At 41.4% G+C, this 19,690-nt stretch overlaps 1 protein-coding gene across 2 annotated transcripts in view; it reads left to right on the forward strand.

Annotated features, from left to right (window-relative positions):
• Positions 1 to 19,690, forward strand: part of MED13L (mediator complex subunit 13L) — a 163,838-nt gene that overhangs the window by 57,412 nt on the left and 86,736 nt on the right. For both annotated transcript variants that reach the window (XM_083589649.1, XM_083589650.1), the window contains exons 3-4: positions 9,246 to 9,330; positions 12,568 to 12,651. In XM_083589649.1, the coding sequence (XP_083445775.1) occupies positions 9,246 to 9,330; positions 12,568 to 12,651 (169 nt within the window). The remainder of the gene's footprint in view (positions 1 to 9,245; positions 9,331 to 12,567; positions 12,652 to 19,690) is intronic.

Raw genomic sequence — 19,690 nt, forward strand, 5'->3', positions numbered from 1 at the left:
TTCCAGATAACATGTTCCAGACTCCTGTACTTACAGGATATGCACACCTTTGCACCCCCCTACACATAACATGTCCTGCATCGCTTGTGATTCTATTGTGTACCGTCGAATTGGTCTGCCTTTTCTTGGCAAGTTTGTTACTAGAGTTTGATTCACAAAACATGTCCATAGCTAGCTGTTTCCTTCAGAAAGTTATCTTAGGGTCATGTTAAGAAGTCAATTAATCTTGAATTATAAACTTGGTACAAAAGCTTCAGAGTCTGATTCTGAAACTTTGCTTTGCCAGTACAAAGAATATGGTTTTAGGGCAATATTAAGCCACCACATTATGGCACTATTTAATTTATCAATATACAGTCGTACCTTGGTTGTCAAACGCCTTCGTACTCGGACATTTTGGCTCCTGAATGCCGCAAACCTGGAAGTGAATGTTCCAGTTTGCAAATGTTTTTTGGAATCCGAATGTCCGACATGGCTTCCATGGCTTCTGATTGAGTGCAGGAAGCTCCTGCAGCCAATGAGAAGTCACACCTTGGTACTAAAACATACCATATCTCTCTCTCCTGCCCCCGCCCCCGGATATCTTAAAAAAAAGGAACATCAATGATTTAAGCATTTATTGGTTAGATAAAATAATAAAAAAGCTGCTTTATTTATTTAAGGTATTTTTACGTTGCTATCCAGCTGGAAAAAAAAAAACTCCCAGAGCAGTTTACAGCAATCAATAGTAAGATTGTCCCTGCCCTCAGGCTTACAATCTAAAAGACACAGCCCCAAAGGAAGAAGAGATTGGGAGGGTAGAGAACGGAAGCCAACTCAGGCACATGTTCAAAGGCTTGTGTGCTCCCTATACAGTGGTACCTCGGGTTAAGTGCTTAATTCGTTCCGGAGGTCTGTACTTAACCTGAAACTGTTCTTAACCTGAAGCACCACTTTAGCTAATGGGGCCTCCTGCTGCTGCCGTGCCGCCGGAGCACGATTTCTGTTCTCATCCTGAAGTAAAGTTCTTAACCTGAAGCACTATTTCTGGGTTAACAGAGTCTGTAACTGGAAGTGTATGTAACCCAAGGTACCACTGTACCTTTTAAAGTACATTTGAAGCACATTTTACCCCTTAAAAAAGTCTAGATACAGCAGTTTACCACTCACAGAGTTAAAATTCCTAGTAGACCTTAACAAACTACAGTGCCCAGAATTCTTTGAGCAGATAAACGTGTTTTGAATGTGCTTTAAAATATAGTGTGCATGCAGCCTTAGTGTAGCTGCCTGCAGCTTCTCCTTCTCTGGGTAATAGATGAGGCCAGGCTGATCAGTTTGTTGCCATGATGTTTTTCCTGGAAGGCAAGGGGAGCAGCCTCCCAGGGGTCCTTAGTCTCCTGGCTGAGGGCCTTGTTCATGCTTGTATATTTAGAAGTTTTGTCACCCATGCTGTCAACGTGCTGCATATCTGTTGAGTTTCTGGTCCAGGTCTAGTTGCCATGGAAAACGTATTGGGATTTTGAACAGAACTTCAGCATATGCATAAACTGTCTTAGGCTGGGGAAAGCCACCTTGAAGGTCTACATGAAGAAATGTAGGATAATAATCAGCCAATCAATAATAAAAAGGTTAAGTAATATGAATATAATAGCATGGAAAGGGCAATAGTTCAGTGATACAGGTATTTGTGTGCTGGAAGACACAGGTTCAATCTGTGACATCTCAAGGTAGAATTGGCAAAAAAACATGTTTGGAACCATGGAAAACTGCTGAGCTAGATGAACTAGTGGCCTGGAGACAGCTTCATCTGCTGGATGTCCCTTTAGTCTAGCATGCTTCCCCACTGAAGGCAATCAGAGAGATGCATCCAGGAAGTTGTTGCTTCCCATCAGTTGGCATTCAGGGGCATACTGCCCCTGAAGGTGGATGCTGCATATACCCATTGTGACCAGTAGCCATTAATAGCAAGCAAGCAAGCAAGCAAGCAAGCAAGCAAGCAAGCAAGCAAGCAAACAAGCAAACAAACAAACATCTTTTAAGGTATCTGCACTGATGGCCATCACCACATCCTTTTGGCAGTGAGTTCCATAAATCAAACCACATGATGTGTAAACAGGGCTGTATGTGCTCTTTAATATTGCCTATCTTGGTAATCCAAATTCATCAGGCTGAGAAACAAATCCTTCAAATTGAGATGTGTAGGATTATTTTGCCTTAGTTTGTTCTGTGTCTTCTGACTGGTGATGACCAGTGGCACTGAAGCCTCTGAAGATAGTCTTCTTGAGCAACTTTGTGGCTGGCTTCTGAGTTTTCAGGAGACATTGCCCAGACACTTTCAAACAGACCTGCACAGTCTGACTTACCTTCCCTTAAGAATTTCAGTTGTCTTATCTAAAGCAGTCTGTACCAAACACTGGCTTGTGGATTGTCTGGGATTGTGCAGAATTGCAGAAAACACACACACAGCCCTCAAAATGTAGTAGACCTTTTTTGTTCGCGCACTAACTGTCAGAGACTATACCTTGCTACAGAACATTCTTTTCCTCTTTTGACTTGTAACAGAGCTTCCCCTGTATTTCACTGGATGTCAGTAGAAAGGCTCACCCACCCTGTCATCACACCATCCCAAGTACCACTTCAGAGAGTGAAGTCTGTCTCTCTCTAGAATCTGCTCTAATGCCGCCAGGAGGTGAAAGCACTTTCTGCTTCCATCCACAGACCTTGGTTTATTTCCTTTGTTAAAAGAGGCATCTTGGCATTTCATAATACACTGGACGCATTTCACCATAGGATATTCAGTAGTTTGGTTAGTTTTAAAGAGACACTGCTAGGTTGATGGCATTTAGTCATGGAAGGTCTGGTTCCTGCAGGATGTTAAAAAGGTATGAAATATTTAAATAGAATGATGAAGAGCCTTTTGGTTACTGAGTATAGAATTGGACTTAGGAGCTGGATGCAGTGGAGATTGAGGTAGCCTCAAGCATCATTTAATTAAGTTGTCTGGAGCATTATCATCCTCTTGAGTCTACTCCCATATGTTAGTGGGCTGTGTAGCCCCATACAGAGGTGTTTTAGTATGAGGTTTGCATCTTGCTGACTGGGTTAGTTACTAGTGGCTGTGGTCCATGTCAATAGTACTCAACTCCTTAGCGTGGATCTCCTTTTCTTTTTCTTTTGCAGAGTTGCTGTGGTGGTCCTGGTGACAGTGACCGTTCTTCTGAAAGACACCCATGCACCCACACAACCACCCACACAACCTCCCACCCACCCACAGTTACACATCAAGCAAATTAAGAAATGGGTCCTCAAATGCATGCTTGGATTAAAGATGGGTCCTGGGTCTGAAAGGACTACTGCTCCAAAATGCTGAAACATTACTTGGGTACCGCGTTATAAAAACCCTCCCCCTCCATGATATATTGTTTTAACAACTTAATCCAAACTACATTTCAGATGGTTGTATGTAAAAATGTAAGTGTACATCATGAAATGAATGCTTTTGTAGTACATGGATAAAGATGATAAGAGTTGGTGATAAATAGGAATGGAGAGGAGAGGACAGTACAATGCTGAAGGCAAGTGAAAAAAAAGCAAATAAAAGATTCATTGTTTTGAATAGTTATACAAACAGCATTTCAAGGGAAGCCAACAACAGCTAAGCATGAAAATCTACTGGGGCAGAGGAGCATAATAATGAGACTGTGGAGCAGTTTCTTTTTAATAGCATCCAGGTTAAAGGCAGATGAGATAGTTTAGGCCCTTCCACAATCTATTTATTGTATGCATCGTATTAGACTTATTAGAAGGCAGTTTATTGGATTGGGTTTGTCTTCCCCCACAGCCTTGTTTAACATGTCAACATTTTCTATCTTCTTAATACAAGAGAAAATGTCATTGCTTAATCAGAGGTGCTAACGGTTTTCTTCTGGATGTAAATTTGCTTGTTGTGTAACAGGAATGCATTAGTCTTAGCAAAAGTATAAGAAAATGAAAGGCAGCGAGAAGTAGCTCCATTGTTACCACTCCAGGCGTGTCTAATGAATCGTGTTTCCATGTTCCCTCGATCATGCTGCGGAGTGCCCTTAGCAGGGCTAAGTCTTCTGTAAAATGCTCTTTAAGATTATTGTTGAAAGCACAGAAACGCTGGATGGGTGTTTGGTGGTAGTGGTGGAGGGAATGTTAATGAGGCAACTGCATTTCAGTCAGTACAGCTGCTGGGATTTCTTGCCATGGCTGGAGCAGCAGTGACAGACAACTGTTCCAGCTCAGCATAAAGCCCTTTTCTCAGGGACGCAGGTTGTCAGATACTTGGTTGGCAATGCTCCTTTATAACTATACGGTTGTGTTTTGTTTTTTAAAAAACCCTTGTGCTGGAGAAGCAAAGAAAATAAATGCCTGGCTGGGTAGGGTCTACTACTTAGAAATGCATAGAACCATAGAGTTGGAAGGGACCCGAAGGGTCATCTAGTCATCAGGAGTAAAAGTAGCCATGCTTCAACAACAACAACAACCACCACCACCACCACCACCACCACCACCACCACCCCACAGATTTTTGTTTTGCTCTTTGCTCTGCTTGTATTAATGCCCATATGAACTATATGTGTGCTTTCAAAAATATTTTGATTTGTAGTGGTTTTGTTAATGGAATCAGATGTGGCCTGTGATTTGATGGTGGGTTGTTGTTGTTTTGTTTGTTTGCATGTGTGGGAAGGCCGTGGGGGAAAATATACAATTTTATGTGTAATCATTTTGTTGGATTCAATGTATGTCTCTCTGTGTTCACACACACACATGCTTGGTCACACACAAGGGTAGGTTTGGTCTTAGGTTCATTAGTTCTCATAGCTGTTTTTGAGAGGGGAGACAAAATGAGGACACTTCAGATACAAGTTTTGGACTGTCTTCTTTTGATGATGAAGGGAAATCTCATAGTTAAAGTTTAAAAGTGTGTCCACTTTTGCATAATGCTCTAGTCCAGGTAGCGTTGCGAGAGCTCACCTCTGCAAACATTCATGCAGAGATGAGTGGCCTGTGTCCCTCCAGTGGTGTTGGACGCCAACTCCCAACCAGCATGATCTATGGTCATTTGTAGTCCAGCAATATTTGGAGGACCACAGGTTGTTGAATTAGAGCTAAATATGTTCTGATAACCATTTTGTCGTTTGTATTGCTGAAAACAGTAGAAGCTGTTACTATCTACATATTGGGAGATGTGAATGGTATTGCTAGTGCTATAGCAATATTGAGTGAATGGTGTGCAATAGGCTTCCATTTGTTTCTGATTACAAGCTTATTTTTATATTGTGTTTCCCCTCAGATTTAAAAGGCTTTGTGTAGATAGTTGTGCACAACTTCTTTTTAAAAAGAGGTTGTTTCACACTAGCTGGAGGTTACAGACTGACCAAGCTGTTCAATTTCTTGAGCGGTTTGAGTGACTGCACTGTAAACTGTATTTGCAGGAGTGTCAAAACAAACAGTGCATTTTAGTACTGATGGTTTGTGGTTGTACAAAGGAAGGTACTTCCTCAGTTCTGAGGAGAACTGATGTCACATTTCTTTAGCTATGACCTGTGTAAGGACATCAGAGCAGGAAGTATGCTTGCACCCGGTATAGTATCAAGTCCATTTAGTCACTAAGGACTTTGAACACAAATCTTACAGGAGAATCAATGGCGATGTAACAATGATCGATCAATAGCATTGCATTTAATTAGATATTTTATGGCCTTAATGCAGTATTTCAGAATCAATGTAGCATTGCACTCCTTTGCTGCTTTTTTGTATGTCAATTTCCAGGACACATTGATACATCTGCATTTGTCACTAAACGGCTTCACTGTAGACAAATTTAATCTAAAATGAAATGAAAGCTTTAGTATAGGCTTTCGGTAATTGAATTTTTGATATATTTATTTAATGTAGACATTTGCCAGTGAATTGGATTTTTAAATTGATTTTTAAAAAAGAAAACCAGGAAGAAGTGATACTGTAGGAAAAAGGAGCCCCAAACCCTGCTTACCACATAACTCCTCCTGTAGTTGCTTACTTCCTTGTCACAGGGACCCTCCTATCTTTCGGTAGAACAGAGCAATAAATTGATTTCCAGTCATTTTTAATGGTGAAACAACTAGTATTATCCTATAGAGTATGTTCCCCTTCATATTCACAGTGGCCAATATGGTTAGAGTACTCAATGTTCAGAGTAATAAGGTTTAATTAGTCCTGCTGTGGGAGGTAGAAAAGCTCTGTATTTTAGCCTTCCTCACATGCATGCAGATTTCTTGTTTAAGCGTTGAAGTACATGTTACAGTCATACCTCGTGTTGCGTTAGGTTCATGTTGCGTCTTTTCGGCTTGCAAATGCAGCTTTGCACATGCAAAGAAGTGCTCTATTGTGCTCCGCGCTTGTGCAGAAGCGCCACTCTAATTGCGGACATTTCGGGGTGTGAACGGCAACCCGGAATGGATCGTGTCCGCACTAGAGGTACCACTGTACATGAGAAATCTGTGAGCAGAATTCCCAACGTTTTGCTTTTTGCTTGAAAGCAGATAGGGCTGTATGTATGGAATGCCCTAATTTTGATAGAGGCAGTGGCACTGGGGAAAGGTGGAGCTAATACTATATGATATAAGTGGTATTATATCAGATAAATTGTGTGGGAGAAAGGTTTAAGCCCACTTTTCCCCAGGGACATTGCTCTGATCAAATAAGAGCCCCATTCCTTTCCAAGCTACTTTCAAATAGTTTTACTTTGTTTTCAAAATAAGGTTTGAGGGAAGCAGAATGGTGCATGTAAAACAGTGAAATGTACTTTAGATTTTCTGGAGCTAAACATTTTTCTCTCCCCCCCCCCCCCCGTTTTTCTTTTTGGTGTACAGTGCAGGAAGCTGGATTTTCTTTAGTGATATCCTCCAGAGCAGTTCAAATGCGTAGTGATTTTTGCATTCCCATACCCCATCAATAGATTGTTTGAAGTCTTTATGAGCATATACCTGTTTTCCTTACTATAAATGCTCTGCTATTCATTCTAGTGGGAATTACTTGAGTATTCCCACATGCAACTTAATTATATCTTATTATATTTATATTACTTGTAATATAATATGTTTATTATACTGTCTAATTAATACAATATGTTATTTGCTTTCTGTTTTCCCCATGGGGTCTCTTATATCTGTTTCTGTCTTGCCCCAGCTTCCTGCAGGTGGTACTTGGGCAGGGAGGGAGAAGAATCTGCACAGTAAAATGTTCATATATTTTAGCGAAGGGGGGAAGTAAAGAATTGTGAGGGGCACAAAATTGGTTTTTGGCTTTTGTATGTGAGAGAGATTACTAGGAATGTTAAAAACAAAGGTTATATGCACCTATAACCAAGGTTTTTTAAAAAGTCCCTTTGAGTGTTTTCACTATTCATTTACTGAAATGTATTAAGAATCTGAGCCAGTTAGACACAATGATCTCCAGGCGACGGTAGCTTGGCACTGCAAAAGTCTGAGAATGGACCAACCAAAGGAGCAGAAGCTGAAAGTGCCATCTCCTATAAGTGTTCTCCCATAAAATGAAACTTGCAAGGCACTTTTTGAACATTTGCATGCTTTTGAGGTGTTTGCTTTTCAGCTGAAGCCAAACGTTTGACCGATTAACATGAACAAATTTTTGAAGCGGGGTGGGGGGGAGCCCCTCCCTCGTTTTTGGCTTCCTCCAGAGTTACCATGCGTGCCTGCTTTTTTCTTGTCAACACCACACACCCATCATCATTATTATATTATTAAAATGTATTTATTGTCTAATGCAGGGGTCTGCAACCTTTAAGACAAAAAGAGCCACTTGGACCCGTTTCCGAAGAAAAAAAAACTGGGAGCCGCAAAACTCGTCATTATAAAAATAACTTTTTGTCACTTTTTTATTATTTCTTTGTTTGACCCCTCAGAATTACTCCTCCTCATAGAAATAAACGTTAAATTAACAAGTTACCTTTTTTGTGTGTGTGTTCTTCACTCCCCTTCAAAACAGTGACCAGCGTACATGCCCCCTTTCAATGCAGTGACCAGCGTACATGCCCCTTACAATGTAGCGGGCGGGCGGGCGGGAAGGTGACGTCGGGACGGTGCGTGACTAACGCACGCACCGCCCCCATGCGATGTCACAGCCAGTACAGCGCCCGCCACAGTGGGGAGTGTCGGGGCGCACAATGCAGCTCCTCCCCTTGCTAGTATCCGCCCCGGAGCCGCAGCAAAGGTGTAAAAGAGCCACATGCGGCTCTGGAGCCGCGGGTTGCAGACCCCTGGCCTAATGCAAGATGCCCCTGGCTGACAATTAAAACAGAGCATGGAGCACTACAAGGTACATAATAGTAATCAACACCAACAACAGAATTCCAATTCAAACAGAGGACTGAATGCAAAACAACTAAACCTATTTCTGTTTCCCCCTTCTCTCCTTAGTTCTATACCTTTTCCATCTCTTCTCAGTCTCTTGCCTCCTTCACCCAGCCATCTTTTCCTCAGAATTCTATTTGTCAGCATGCAGTTTCCTTGATCATTCTCCCTTCAGTTACCTTGTCTTTGGGCTCCCTAGCCCTCAACTTGAGTACTCTTCCCATTTGGTTACTTATTCTTAAATTGCTTTTTTAAAAAACAACAACACCAAGTTATCTTGCTTCTGTTTTCATTTTGTGTCACTTGCAGAAATCACATAATGTGCTTTCACTCATTTTTTTTGTCATAGTGCGTATTATTAAAGGCCATAACCTCTTTAAATGTGTGAAATGTGTGAATGCATAATGTGGAGTTAAGCATTTCAGTTTACCTGGTTTTAGGATCATTTTAATTTGAATGGCAATCCCGCTTGGTCAACTTGCTTCACCTCAAATAACTTGCTTCACTCATCCCATAAAGTTTGCATAAACCTGAAATAGGCTTCCTATTAAACTGGGATGGGTACCTTGTTACAGTTGATTTATAACTGAAGCAGTTGGTAGTACTGTAATGCATATTGGTACTTGCTCAGGTAACCAGGAAGACCAACCCTCACTAATCTGGTGCACTCCAGATGTTTTGGACTATAGCTCCCATAATCCCCTGGTGCTAGTCAGCATGGCCAGTGGTTAGGGATTAAGGCAATTGTAGTCTGATACTTTGGGATGGCTCCAGCTTGGATTGTCCTTCTAAAAACCCAGCTGAATTATGTTTTTGTTTACTTGAATGATTAAACCCTCCTCTTGTTTTCTGGATGATAGACTAACATTTTGCCTGTTTTTGCAGTGGTGGAAGAAGGACTTTGGGAGAATGGGCTTTCATATGAGTGCAGGACACTGCTTTTCAAGGCAATCCACAACTTGCTGGAAAGGTAAGAGAACTCCATCTGTTCAGAGGGGTCTGTTAATGTTGGTTTGGGCTACCGACTTGTCCTGTCACCAACCCCATCCTCATAAGTCCCCCAAGCTTGTGCAGAGGATTGGATCAAGGGGAGAAAGAGGTGAAGAATACTCTCATTATAACCACTTTGATCAGCAGAACTGTTACTGCTACAGTTGCTACACAATACTTGTTCCGTAGTTGTTAAAAAATTGAACTTTGACTGTGGCTGCACCTATATTTTGGAAGTCTCTGCCCATTGACATCAGGCTAGTGCCTTTTTAAAAAAGATGTTTGTATTTCATTTTGCAGTATTTAATGAACAAGAACTGTTACAAACATCTTGACTGTCTTTGCATTGTTCACCCATAAGAGCATTCAAAATACCATGAACGAAAGGAAACTACATTGTCACACCATACAAATAGCATACAATAATATAATCAAGGAGATCTCTCCAAACTCCACATGAGACGCTGAGGGAATCCTTGTCTGTTCTTCCTGTCTCATATAAGATATAAGTGGTTTCCATGTCATGTATAAAGAAAAGGGGCTTGCCCTTACTTTAGTCACGTGCATGCGGCATGTTAGTTTTTCTGCCAGTGCTACTGACCAGACCCTTTGGTGCCATACTTCAGTTGCCAGGCCTTCACTAGCATTTGTTGGTTTCCAGAGAAGCTGCTATCAGCAGAAACGACAGAATATATTTATATACGGTATGAAGTCTGGTGTCATTCATTATCCCCACTAGTACAAATGCTGGAGACATTTTGATGTTTGTCTTATAAACGTTTTCCACTTCTTTTAAAATGTATGTCCAAAAGGTAAGCACATGTTAGCAATATCACCATAGGTGTAGGGAAGTTCCTGTGCAGTCACAGCCTCTCTGGCACAGGGAGCCAAGTGGCCAAGTGTCATATGCCTTTAAGGCTGACATTTGTTTCTTATTGGTTACTGCTAGTTAGCTTTTATTTCACACACACATTCACACACACCTGTGTGTATATATGTACAAACTTGGGATCTGCAGCACATCGCAATATGAAATGTCTCTGCTCAGTGCACCAGCAACTAGCATGAAGGTACTGCATTACATTATCCTGGATTTCTGGTGTTCTCCCCCAGCCCCAAAGAGAGAATTAGCATTCCACTGTCACATTGTGCTGTTTGGGAGTTGTTCCTTCAAAGTAGGGTGGTGATTCTGAACTTTTTCAAACTTTGGGGTTCATCCAAGTTTGCTGGTACTTCCCTCTTTATGCTTAGGTGATACCGTTTTGGCTACATAAGGTTAGCTGCTTGGATAATGAGTTTCCGATTTGTATATCTATGATACTCAATTCATACAAGAAGGAAGTACTACACTATAAGCAAGTGATTGAGTGGCATGCAGTGTGTCCTGGATGGGGCTCTGCAGTTTGGGGATACTTATGATCTATCTAGCATTGTCACTGGAGTCACAGCTGGCCTTGGTGGTCCAGAGTGCCTTTTATCAGCTTCAGCTGAAAACACAGCTGTGGTCCAAATAGACAGAGAGCCAAGCTACAGTTAGCTATGCTCTGGTAACTTCATGTTTAGAGTACGGCAATACATTGTGCGTTGAATTGCCTTAAAAAAAAAAAAAAGTCCAAAAATTCAGTTAAACACAACACAAAAATTGTGCTTCAAGGTTTGCTAACTGGGGCTGGACATATTAAGGAAGTGCTTTGTCAGTCCCATGGGCTTTTGATACATTTCCAGGCCCTGGGTTTAAAGTTTACATTCCTAAATGGCTTAGGGCTATGTTTTTCCATATATTTCTATCTGGACATTGCTTTGCTCATTGGAGGTTATTTCCCAAGTGCCACTCCCAAGTGGGATCCATTGAGTGTCTGAAAGTAAGGGTGCTTTCTCTATGATAGCACCTCAGTTGTGGAACGGAGGTCTATTTCACATCCATTTTGGAATCATGTGTAGCCCTCCCTTTAAAAAGCAAGCAAACCTCAGGGTTTTTAACATGTTTCAATGTTTTGGCTTGAAAAAGGTTTCAAGTCTTGTCTGTGCTTAATTTTATTTGCTTCATCTCTTGCTGTGATGCTGTAATTGCTCTTTTTTTAAAAAAAACAATTCATAATGTATTTTAACATATTTTTGTATACCACTCAGAAAACTTTGATTAAGGGGTGTCATAGAAATAGTTTTGTGTTGTTTCCTTGAAAGTTGTAGCCTGGCCCTAGTATTCCAGGAAAATAGCCAAAAAGAACATTACCGTTACAGTTAATTTTCCGCATTTCTAGTAGTCTTTCTTACATATGCTGAAAGTTTTGTGAAGATTAATCACAATTAAGGGAACAATCCTAACCCCTGCCAAAAGCCAGATGAGGGCAGTTAGGTCAAGGCAGGAGGACCAGCAGAGAGGAGCTCCATGTGTGGGGAAGCCTGTCTGCCCTGGCATGCCTGCAAAAAGCTTTGTGGGCATAGATGTAGTACCAACAGTGTTTCAGCTGGTGGTATAAGGGCTGAAATAGAGTGTGCCAGGAGGGTCAGTTTCTAATGTCCCCATCACTAGCCTTATAGTCCCTCAGGTGGTGTAGTTAATTCCCCCCAGATTATTTTCAAAAGAAACTTGGGGGGTGGGGCAGAATGCCCACCTATCTTCTGACTTTGCTTTGCTCTTGGCAGCACATCCACTACTGAACTCTCCCTGCTGCCATTTGAACTTGCTCTGTAAAATGCCAGTTTTGTTCTAATGAAGCTTATGCTTTTAAATAAAATGCTTGACCTTCATTTGACAATACTTGAACAGTCAGCTGAGCAGTTTTGTGGGGGGACCATAAGTACCAACACCCACCTAATATGTTCAATAAAAAGCTGTCTGTTATACATATTGAAAGTGGTAAACATCTTTCCCTCTCTCAAATTTTAATTTTGGATCAGCTAGATGGGCAAGTCTTCTTTGGAAATGAGTTCCCTTGAAATTAAATATGATTCCGTTCCAAGTTACTGTGCTTGAGACTGGAGTATCAGAAGCTAATGGGGAGCAGCTCTTTTCAAGGAGTTCCATAGATGAAAGCCTTGAGGGAAGCCAGTGATACACCAAGGCTGATATCATTAGCACAAAAGAGCAGAGCTGGCAAACAGATGAAGAGCTTTGCATGTGAAATATAGAAGCTCAATACAATGGAGAATGTGCAGCGATGATAATATTTTCAGTAGTTATTGAGTAATTGGTGTCACAATTTATTTCTTTTAGATGCCTAATGGATAAGAACTTCGTAAGAATTGGCAAATGGTTCATCCGGCCATATGAGAAAGATGAAAAACCCATTAACAAAAGGTAAGGATCCCAAGGGCTTTGAAGTATGCTGCCGAAATTGACGGTGCTATTTTGGTGCTTTAATTGCGGTGTTTCCCTGTTCATGTACCCACTTTCCCAGCATATTCTCTTCCCACTCTTGCATGATGATAATGAATAACTGGTCCTTGGTGGCCCTGTCAGCGAGTTTGACATTATTGCGTTGATTTCCCTCCTCTCCCAACTTTGTAGCACACTGTAACAGAAGTGGCGCAATGTTAGCACCTTTTTGCCTACTCTTTGGAATATGTTGCAGTCACGGTTCCCTGACACTTCTCGTTTGAGAGTTGGCTATATCCAGAACCAGGTGGTTTTGTGTGTGTGTTTGTGTGTGTGTGTGTGTGTGTGTGTGTGTGTGTGCGTGCCATGACTTTGAGGCCTTTTAGCTTTGCTTTTGCAAGCTTATGTTGAAATATTGGACTGAGGTAAGTGTGTGTATGTGTGTTTTATATATATAGAGAGAGAGAAATGGAAAAGGATACTCATCAGTTCACACCGTCAGTGTACTAATTGTCTGTATTGCAATACTTTAAAACCTTGTAGGAAGCCCAGTGAAGTTTATAGGAAATATTGGGAAATGTAGTCTTATTGATACTGCCATAATTGGTTGCATGTGTGAATACTGGTCTACAGGAAAGTTTTGTATAAAATTTATATGTGCCTAAGGTACTTTTCAATGTTTGAAATAGGTTTCACTTAAGTAGGAAGTGGTTTTTGAGTAGTGTTTTTCTACTGATGTTATGTATTCCTCTTTTAAACACCAGTTTCAAAGAATTGCAGGAATTCAATAATCTTAGCTAAATAGTACAGATGCATTTGGTACAGAAATGCAGCGTACTGTTGGCGGACATTAAGAAGATATTTCAGACTGAACTGAATGTTTTAAGTTCTTAAAAAAATACTACAGTTGTTCAAAAGTGTGCTTACTTAGCAAGCAAGAGGAATGTAAAAATAGCAAAACTGATTGGTTTCTGGTAGTGTGTTGTGCTTCTGTTTGAGTCCCCAGCTGTGAAGAGAGGCTTCAGTGTGCTCTGTTTTCAGCGATTCTGCCAGTCCAGCATTTATCGTGCATACAGCTTGTTCAGTTTAAAAGCTTGGGTTTGCCCCTGAGACCACAGTTCCTTCATTGCACTTTTGACTCCTGCTTTGCATCCGTGGTAGTAAAAGCTGCAGCAACATGCTTTGTGATTTTAATGTGCTTTATAGAAAGAGGGAGGACTTTCCATGTGGTTAACTAATGCTCAGGGAAAGCCTACAGAGGCATTTGTGGCACTGCTGAGCAGATGCAGATTTCTAGAATATGCTGGCTGGAGGATTGCAGTCATCCTTGTTACATTTCTTACCTAATATGTTAACTTTCACATGCAAGATAGATGTACACTTTTGTAGGGATCTGAAATAATGTAGCTTGATATATATACCTTATACCTTAAGTAAAGATCTGTCCTTTCCACGGTAGTTTATGCTTCAGACCTTCAGAATCTTTTCAAGATGGGAGGACGACGTGGCTCAGAATCTCAGGATTCGTACACTCAAAGCCTTTGCTAGGGTTACTGCTTCTTCAACGGGTGCTTTCCAAATATTATTTTCACTATGCCTGCAAATCACTTTTCCATTAATAGCTGGAAGTGGTTCTGAGCCAAAATATATGAATTTGCACAATTGTAGTTTTTCTGTACTAAGTCACTGCATAGTATTTCTTTTATCCAGGACCACGGTGCTTCCTAGCTGTTAGGGTCACCTGAATAAAAGCAATCAAGGACACGAAAGAATCCAGAACATAAGTTCACTACACTCTACTGAGATACAGTACTGTGGACATCCAGCCTGCCATTTGATATTGGTACATCCCTGTAAAAAGGGTGTCTCTCTTAAACTTAAGCCATTTGGGATTAGGCCAGAGAAAAAGGAACACCTGTTGCACCATCCATGGGAACTGCATGGTCTCACTCCACAATCTATCAAATATTTGAGATGCTTTGCAAAAATGGTTGTGCCACGCCTGCATTAATGGTACTCATGGTTTATTAGCAGTATTTCAGACACTGCCTCTTCCTGAATTCTTTGTATGCTTTTACAGCCTTGGATTTTGCTGATTTTCTTCTATTATGATGGATTTATTTGATTTCAGCTACAAACCCTCCACTCTTAGCCTCCATGCGTTGTCTTTTGGAGACTTACTTGGCACATAGCCCCCCCTCCATCAATTCTCCAACTTGCAGATGTTGTCTCTTTGTCCTGAAGCTAATAGCCTTTGGAGTTCTAACACAGCTATTCTGCTGGGGGCACAGTCACCTCTTGCATTCATTTCAGACTTTCTTAGTAAGTTTCAAATCAGGACTGTATAGGGCCCTGTATAATTACATGGTTTCAGTTGTCTCCTCAGTGAGTTACTGAAGCAACAGGAGGTCCATTGCTGGCCCCAGCCCAATGTTATAGAGCATCCCCTGCCCCATTCCTGATGCCCACATGCTGAATGTGGATGACTGCAAAAGGGAAACCTGCATGTGTTGATCTCAATGGGATTGAGTACCTTGAAGTGTTTGGGGTTCTTGATCCTGTAGGTTTCCCTTTTGCAGATGTCCACATTCAATGTATGGCCCTGGGGAGCAAGGGGAGCAAGCTGCTTGACTTTGGGAGTGCAGTCAGTGGCACAACCTCACTACTTTTTCAATGGCTGGAGCCCCCACTGTGTGAATTATGCTTGAAAGGGAATAGGACATGTCCCTGAAATAAGAAGATTCACCTTTGTGTTTCATTTGGCAGTTTGTAGATGGTGACTGTGATTTATGGTGAGTGGGCTGCATATTAGGCTGTTTAAGTTGGAATATGGTGGATGGATATAGTTGGTTACCAGAGATTAAACATTAAGTACCTTAGCTTTTGGGTTGGATGAGTTACTACAGTTATGAATAGTGTAAATAGAGTTTAATAAAGCATGTGGAATGTTGGATGTTCACAGGGAGGTTGGGGGTGGCTATGAAGGTAAAGGAATCAGCTGCAACTGTTGAGGTAACCCTTACTATATATAATTTGTCTGTAAGGTCTTGTTTGCCTGGCTTAAAGGTGCACAGTCTTAAATACACAGGCAATTGATGTTTTCAGTGCAGTTGTAACTACCTGCAGCCACTCTAGGTTCACAAATGGCAGCTGACTGCATGAAGAGCGTCTGCCCACTTTCTGTCTGTTCCATCTGTCAGTATTGTGGAGAACTGCTTTAGTTGTCTTGACATGAATGTCTTCGTTTACACAAACACGTGACACATCTGGACATCAGTTCTTTTAAGGGGAGGCCTTGTTGCTGGCTGTATTGTTCAACTAGTTGAAGTTCTAGGAATGTTTAAGCTGCTTTCCTCATTAGACACTCAAAGCTGGCGGAGTATGTAAAGGATAAGCAAAGTACCCCTGATGTGCTGTTAATTAGATTTGTCAGGAGCCCCAGTTGTGCAGCCTGCCACACAGTGTTGTCACTTACTATATCTGTAATGAATTGTCTTAAGGGCATCAGTAAACACTGAAAAGCTCCTTTTTAGTTTCTGAATGGCTATTCTAATAATGTTGCCCCTGCACGGTGGTTTGGGGGTGGGGGTGGGGAGGAAGACACTCCTCTTAAAAATAAACCACGGGATCATTAAATCTCTCTGGCAGCACAATCTCCAAAGCAAGAGTGTCTAGTTTGTGATGGTCAAAACAGAAAAAATAATTGTGCCACTTCTCAATACATCTTTACTAGAATGTAACCCTTTCAAGTGCTGAGAGATTCTCCCATTGTTCAGTGCTTTGCATTTGGTTTAAATGCAACTTTGTATTTCAATTTCTGGAGAATTACTCTGGAATTAATGAGACTGTGGGATGAAATAGTTTGTGGATATTTATGATCAGAATGTGTTTCCTTCATTTTCTAATTCTGCAGCCTCTAATTTCATTTGTAACAAAGATAATGAAAATGAAATACCTGCAATTGCATATTAATGTTGATGTTTTAAAGTACACATATAGTGTTATAGAGCCTTGAAAATCCTTTGCTTTAAACATTTTTACCTCTGCATGAGAATAACAAAGAGTGGAGTGTGGGTAATTTCTGCAACATCACTTTGCTGGGGTAAGAATTAGTTGGCTGGAGGGAGTGTATTTTAAAGACCACTAAGCAGCCCTGATCCCAGCAGTTGCAGCCACTGCTTTGTAGCTGGCCTGGAGTGTACTCTTGATGGTGTTCTGCAACAGAGGGGTGGGGGGTGGGGAGAAGCACCAGGTGAGGTGAGAGCAACCTCATCAAAGCAGGACTGGGTGACCCATCCCATGAGAACGGCTTCTGGCACTGGGGTTGCTCCATTACCAACCTTTCTGCATGGGGCTTTTCAAAGGCCGGCCTGGCTGTGGGTGCAAGAAGCCACAACAGTCTCTCTTGCATGCTCATATATTGCAGTTGGATGGCTTCTGAATTGTGTGGCATAAGCAAGGAGTCATAAGTCAGTGGTAGAGCACGAGCACCCCAGGTTAAATCTCTGCCATCTCTAGGAAGCACTGGGGAAAATCTCTGTCCAAAATCTTGGAGAACTATATACCAGTCAGTATAGATAATATTGAGATGGACTAATGATCTGGTTTGGCATAAGACAACTTCCTCCATGGAAACCAGAGCTGTTCTCACACAGTTGTCCTGGTGGCACTGAAGTTCTAATCCTTGGTTTGGTCCACAACCTACACCCCTGCAGGTCAACCAGCAAAAGATAAACAGGGCCATTGATGTTCCCACAGAGCAGCTCTTGGCATATTAGCACAGTCGTTTGTGGTATGCTGAGCATTCTGGTCACTTACTTAGAGAACCATTTGAGCATGTAATAAAACTCAGTCATGTCCTGATTACCATTAAATCATGTAAGTTGTGGAAGGTGCAAACTCTTGGAAGTTAATTGCCTGATGTGAAGGAAGCCATTTCTAAAGATGAGGTGAATTACAGCATAATTTGAAGGTTTTTACTGCTTTGGCTGCTTTGATTTACACATTCAAGGGAATAACACCACACCATGTAGAAACAGCTGGTGCTTAGTATTAAATATTAATTGCTATGAGTTTCAAAGAGAGGGAACTTGGGATGAGTGTTGCCTGTCTCATAAACAGAAGCTAAATAAGATTGTATAAATCTTTTTCTTTGTGGCAGCAGCCGCATCAGTCTAAATAAAAACAGGCCTTCCTTTTGGGCAAAACAACTGCAGTGGTGGTTGAATTGACCCTGTGTAGCAGCTACCTTCTTAAGGGTCAAGCCATTCAGATGTAACACTGTGGAATAAATGCTTCAGTTTAGCTGCTAAGTGACTGAAGCCAGATAAGGTTTGAACTGCAGTCCTTTGGACACTTTGTGAAGACTTCAGTCTAATTGAAATAAGTACAGCTTCTGAATAAACATGTGGAATTATTCACTGCCAGAATTATTAACCTTCTCTATCACTTTAGCCGCATGACACCCTTTTTCAGATCCCTTTATTGACTTTCTGTCCCCTTCCATATCCAGCACAAACTCCTCGTCTTTTTAAAGCTACCCCCAGCATAACCCCCATTCTTCCTTCCTGTCCTTTGTCTATAGTTACATCTCCTCTTGTGATCTCTGCTGCTTCTCCTCTTACACCTCAGTTGACTGAAGATCTCCTGGGTCTTTCATTAGTTCTGCCTTAAGTGGGGAACTCCTTTCCTGGATATGGACATGGTGCCTCCTCCCTTCCTTCAAATACCTCATCAGAACCTACCTTTTCAGGGTCAACTTTGGCTTTGCTTGAATCCTTAATTTCCAGCTGTAATCAAGTTTAATAGCATTTGCCTAGATTCTTTTCTCGTTCCTTCTGTAGTTTTCCCCACTGCCTATTTTAGATCATAAACTCCTAGCGGGCAGGGAGCTATGTTTGTTGCCTGTGTAACTCTCTAAAGTACCATGCGCTCTGATGATGCAGTGTAAATAAACTAAATAGGTAAAAACAATTGTCTTTGCCGTAAGCCAAGAAGGTGAGAGACTATGGCATACCTTTTCTTCAGAGGCAGGTTGTGTGGGGAACGTCACTGTCACGCCAGCTTCTAGTTTTTAAAAAAAATATTAATATTAAAAATGATATCAAAAAGTACACCCCCTCTTTAATAATAAGTTCATAAAGCAGCTTACCGCTGTCCAATTCAAGTTAGTCACATTAAAAGTTTACGGGACCCATTAAAGTATCCAAGAATTCTATGCTTGCAGTTCCCACTCTTCTCTAAGGTGGTTTAGCATTGGAGCAAACAGGCAGGAATGCGTCCAGATGGGTGGCTCATATCCATTGCCTAGAATTGCACATAGTTTGTTTTATTATTGCTGTTACTATTTTATTGTGGCTGTACTGCTCTAGGTGTCATTTTATGGCTTAATGCTGCATAGAATTGTTATCTAAACTACTATTCAGTTAACACACACACACACACACACACACACAGAGAGAGAGAGAGAGAGAGAGAGAGAGAGAGAGAGAGAGAGGTGGGGGGGGGAGAGGGAGAGAGAAACAAACAGTCAGGAGTAAAACTTGTTGGCCAGATAAAATTTCGCATGATAAAAGGAAAAAGACCAAGCTCCAACAACCACTTAATGGCTGGGGAAGCTGCATTTTAACCTGAGGTCAGATTTGCCTTGGTTGACAAAATATTCCTCAGCGTTTGTGCTGTTACAGAGAAGGTTCAATGCAGCCATAAAGGATGAACATGGAGCAGAATCTTCGTCACATATCTATGGGAGTGGAGAGGTAAATTTTAGAGGAGATGCTTGAATGCAGTCCCCAGGTTATGTCGGATTTTAAAGGTAATCACTAGCACGTTGAACTGGGTCTGGAGTCAATGTGAAGCCAACTCCCTGTGGCCCGTTCTGTGAAGAAATCAGGCTCAGTATTCTGTTCTAGCTGAAATTTCTAAAACATTTCTAAACATTTTCTTCGAAGACACCTCTGCATAGAGTTGCTTGCAGTAATCAATATTATGAAATTACTAAAGCACGGTGATGGGCCAAATT

This window comes from Podarcis filfolensis (assembly GCF_964270895.1).
Source record: "Podarcis filfolensis genome assembly, chromosome: 16".
Taxonomy (NCBI): Eukaryota; Metazoa; Chordata; class Lepidosauria; order Squamata; family Lacertidae; genus Podarcis; species Podarcis filfolensis.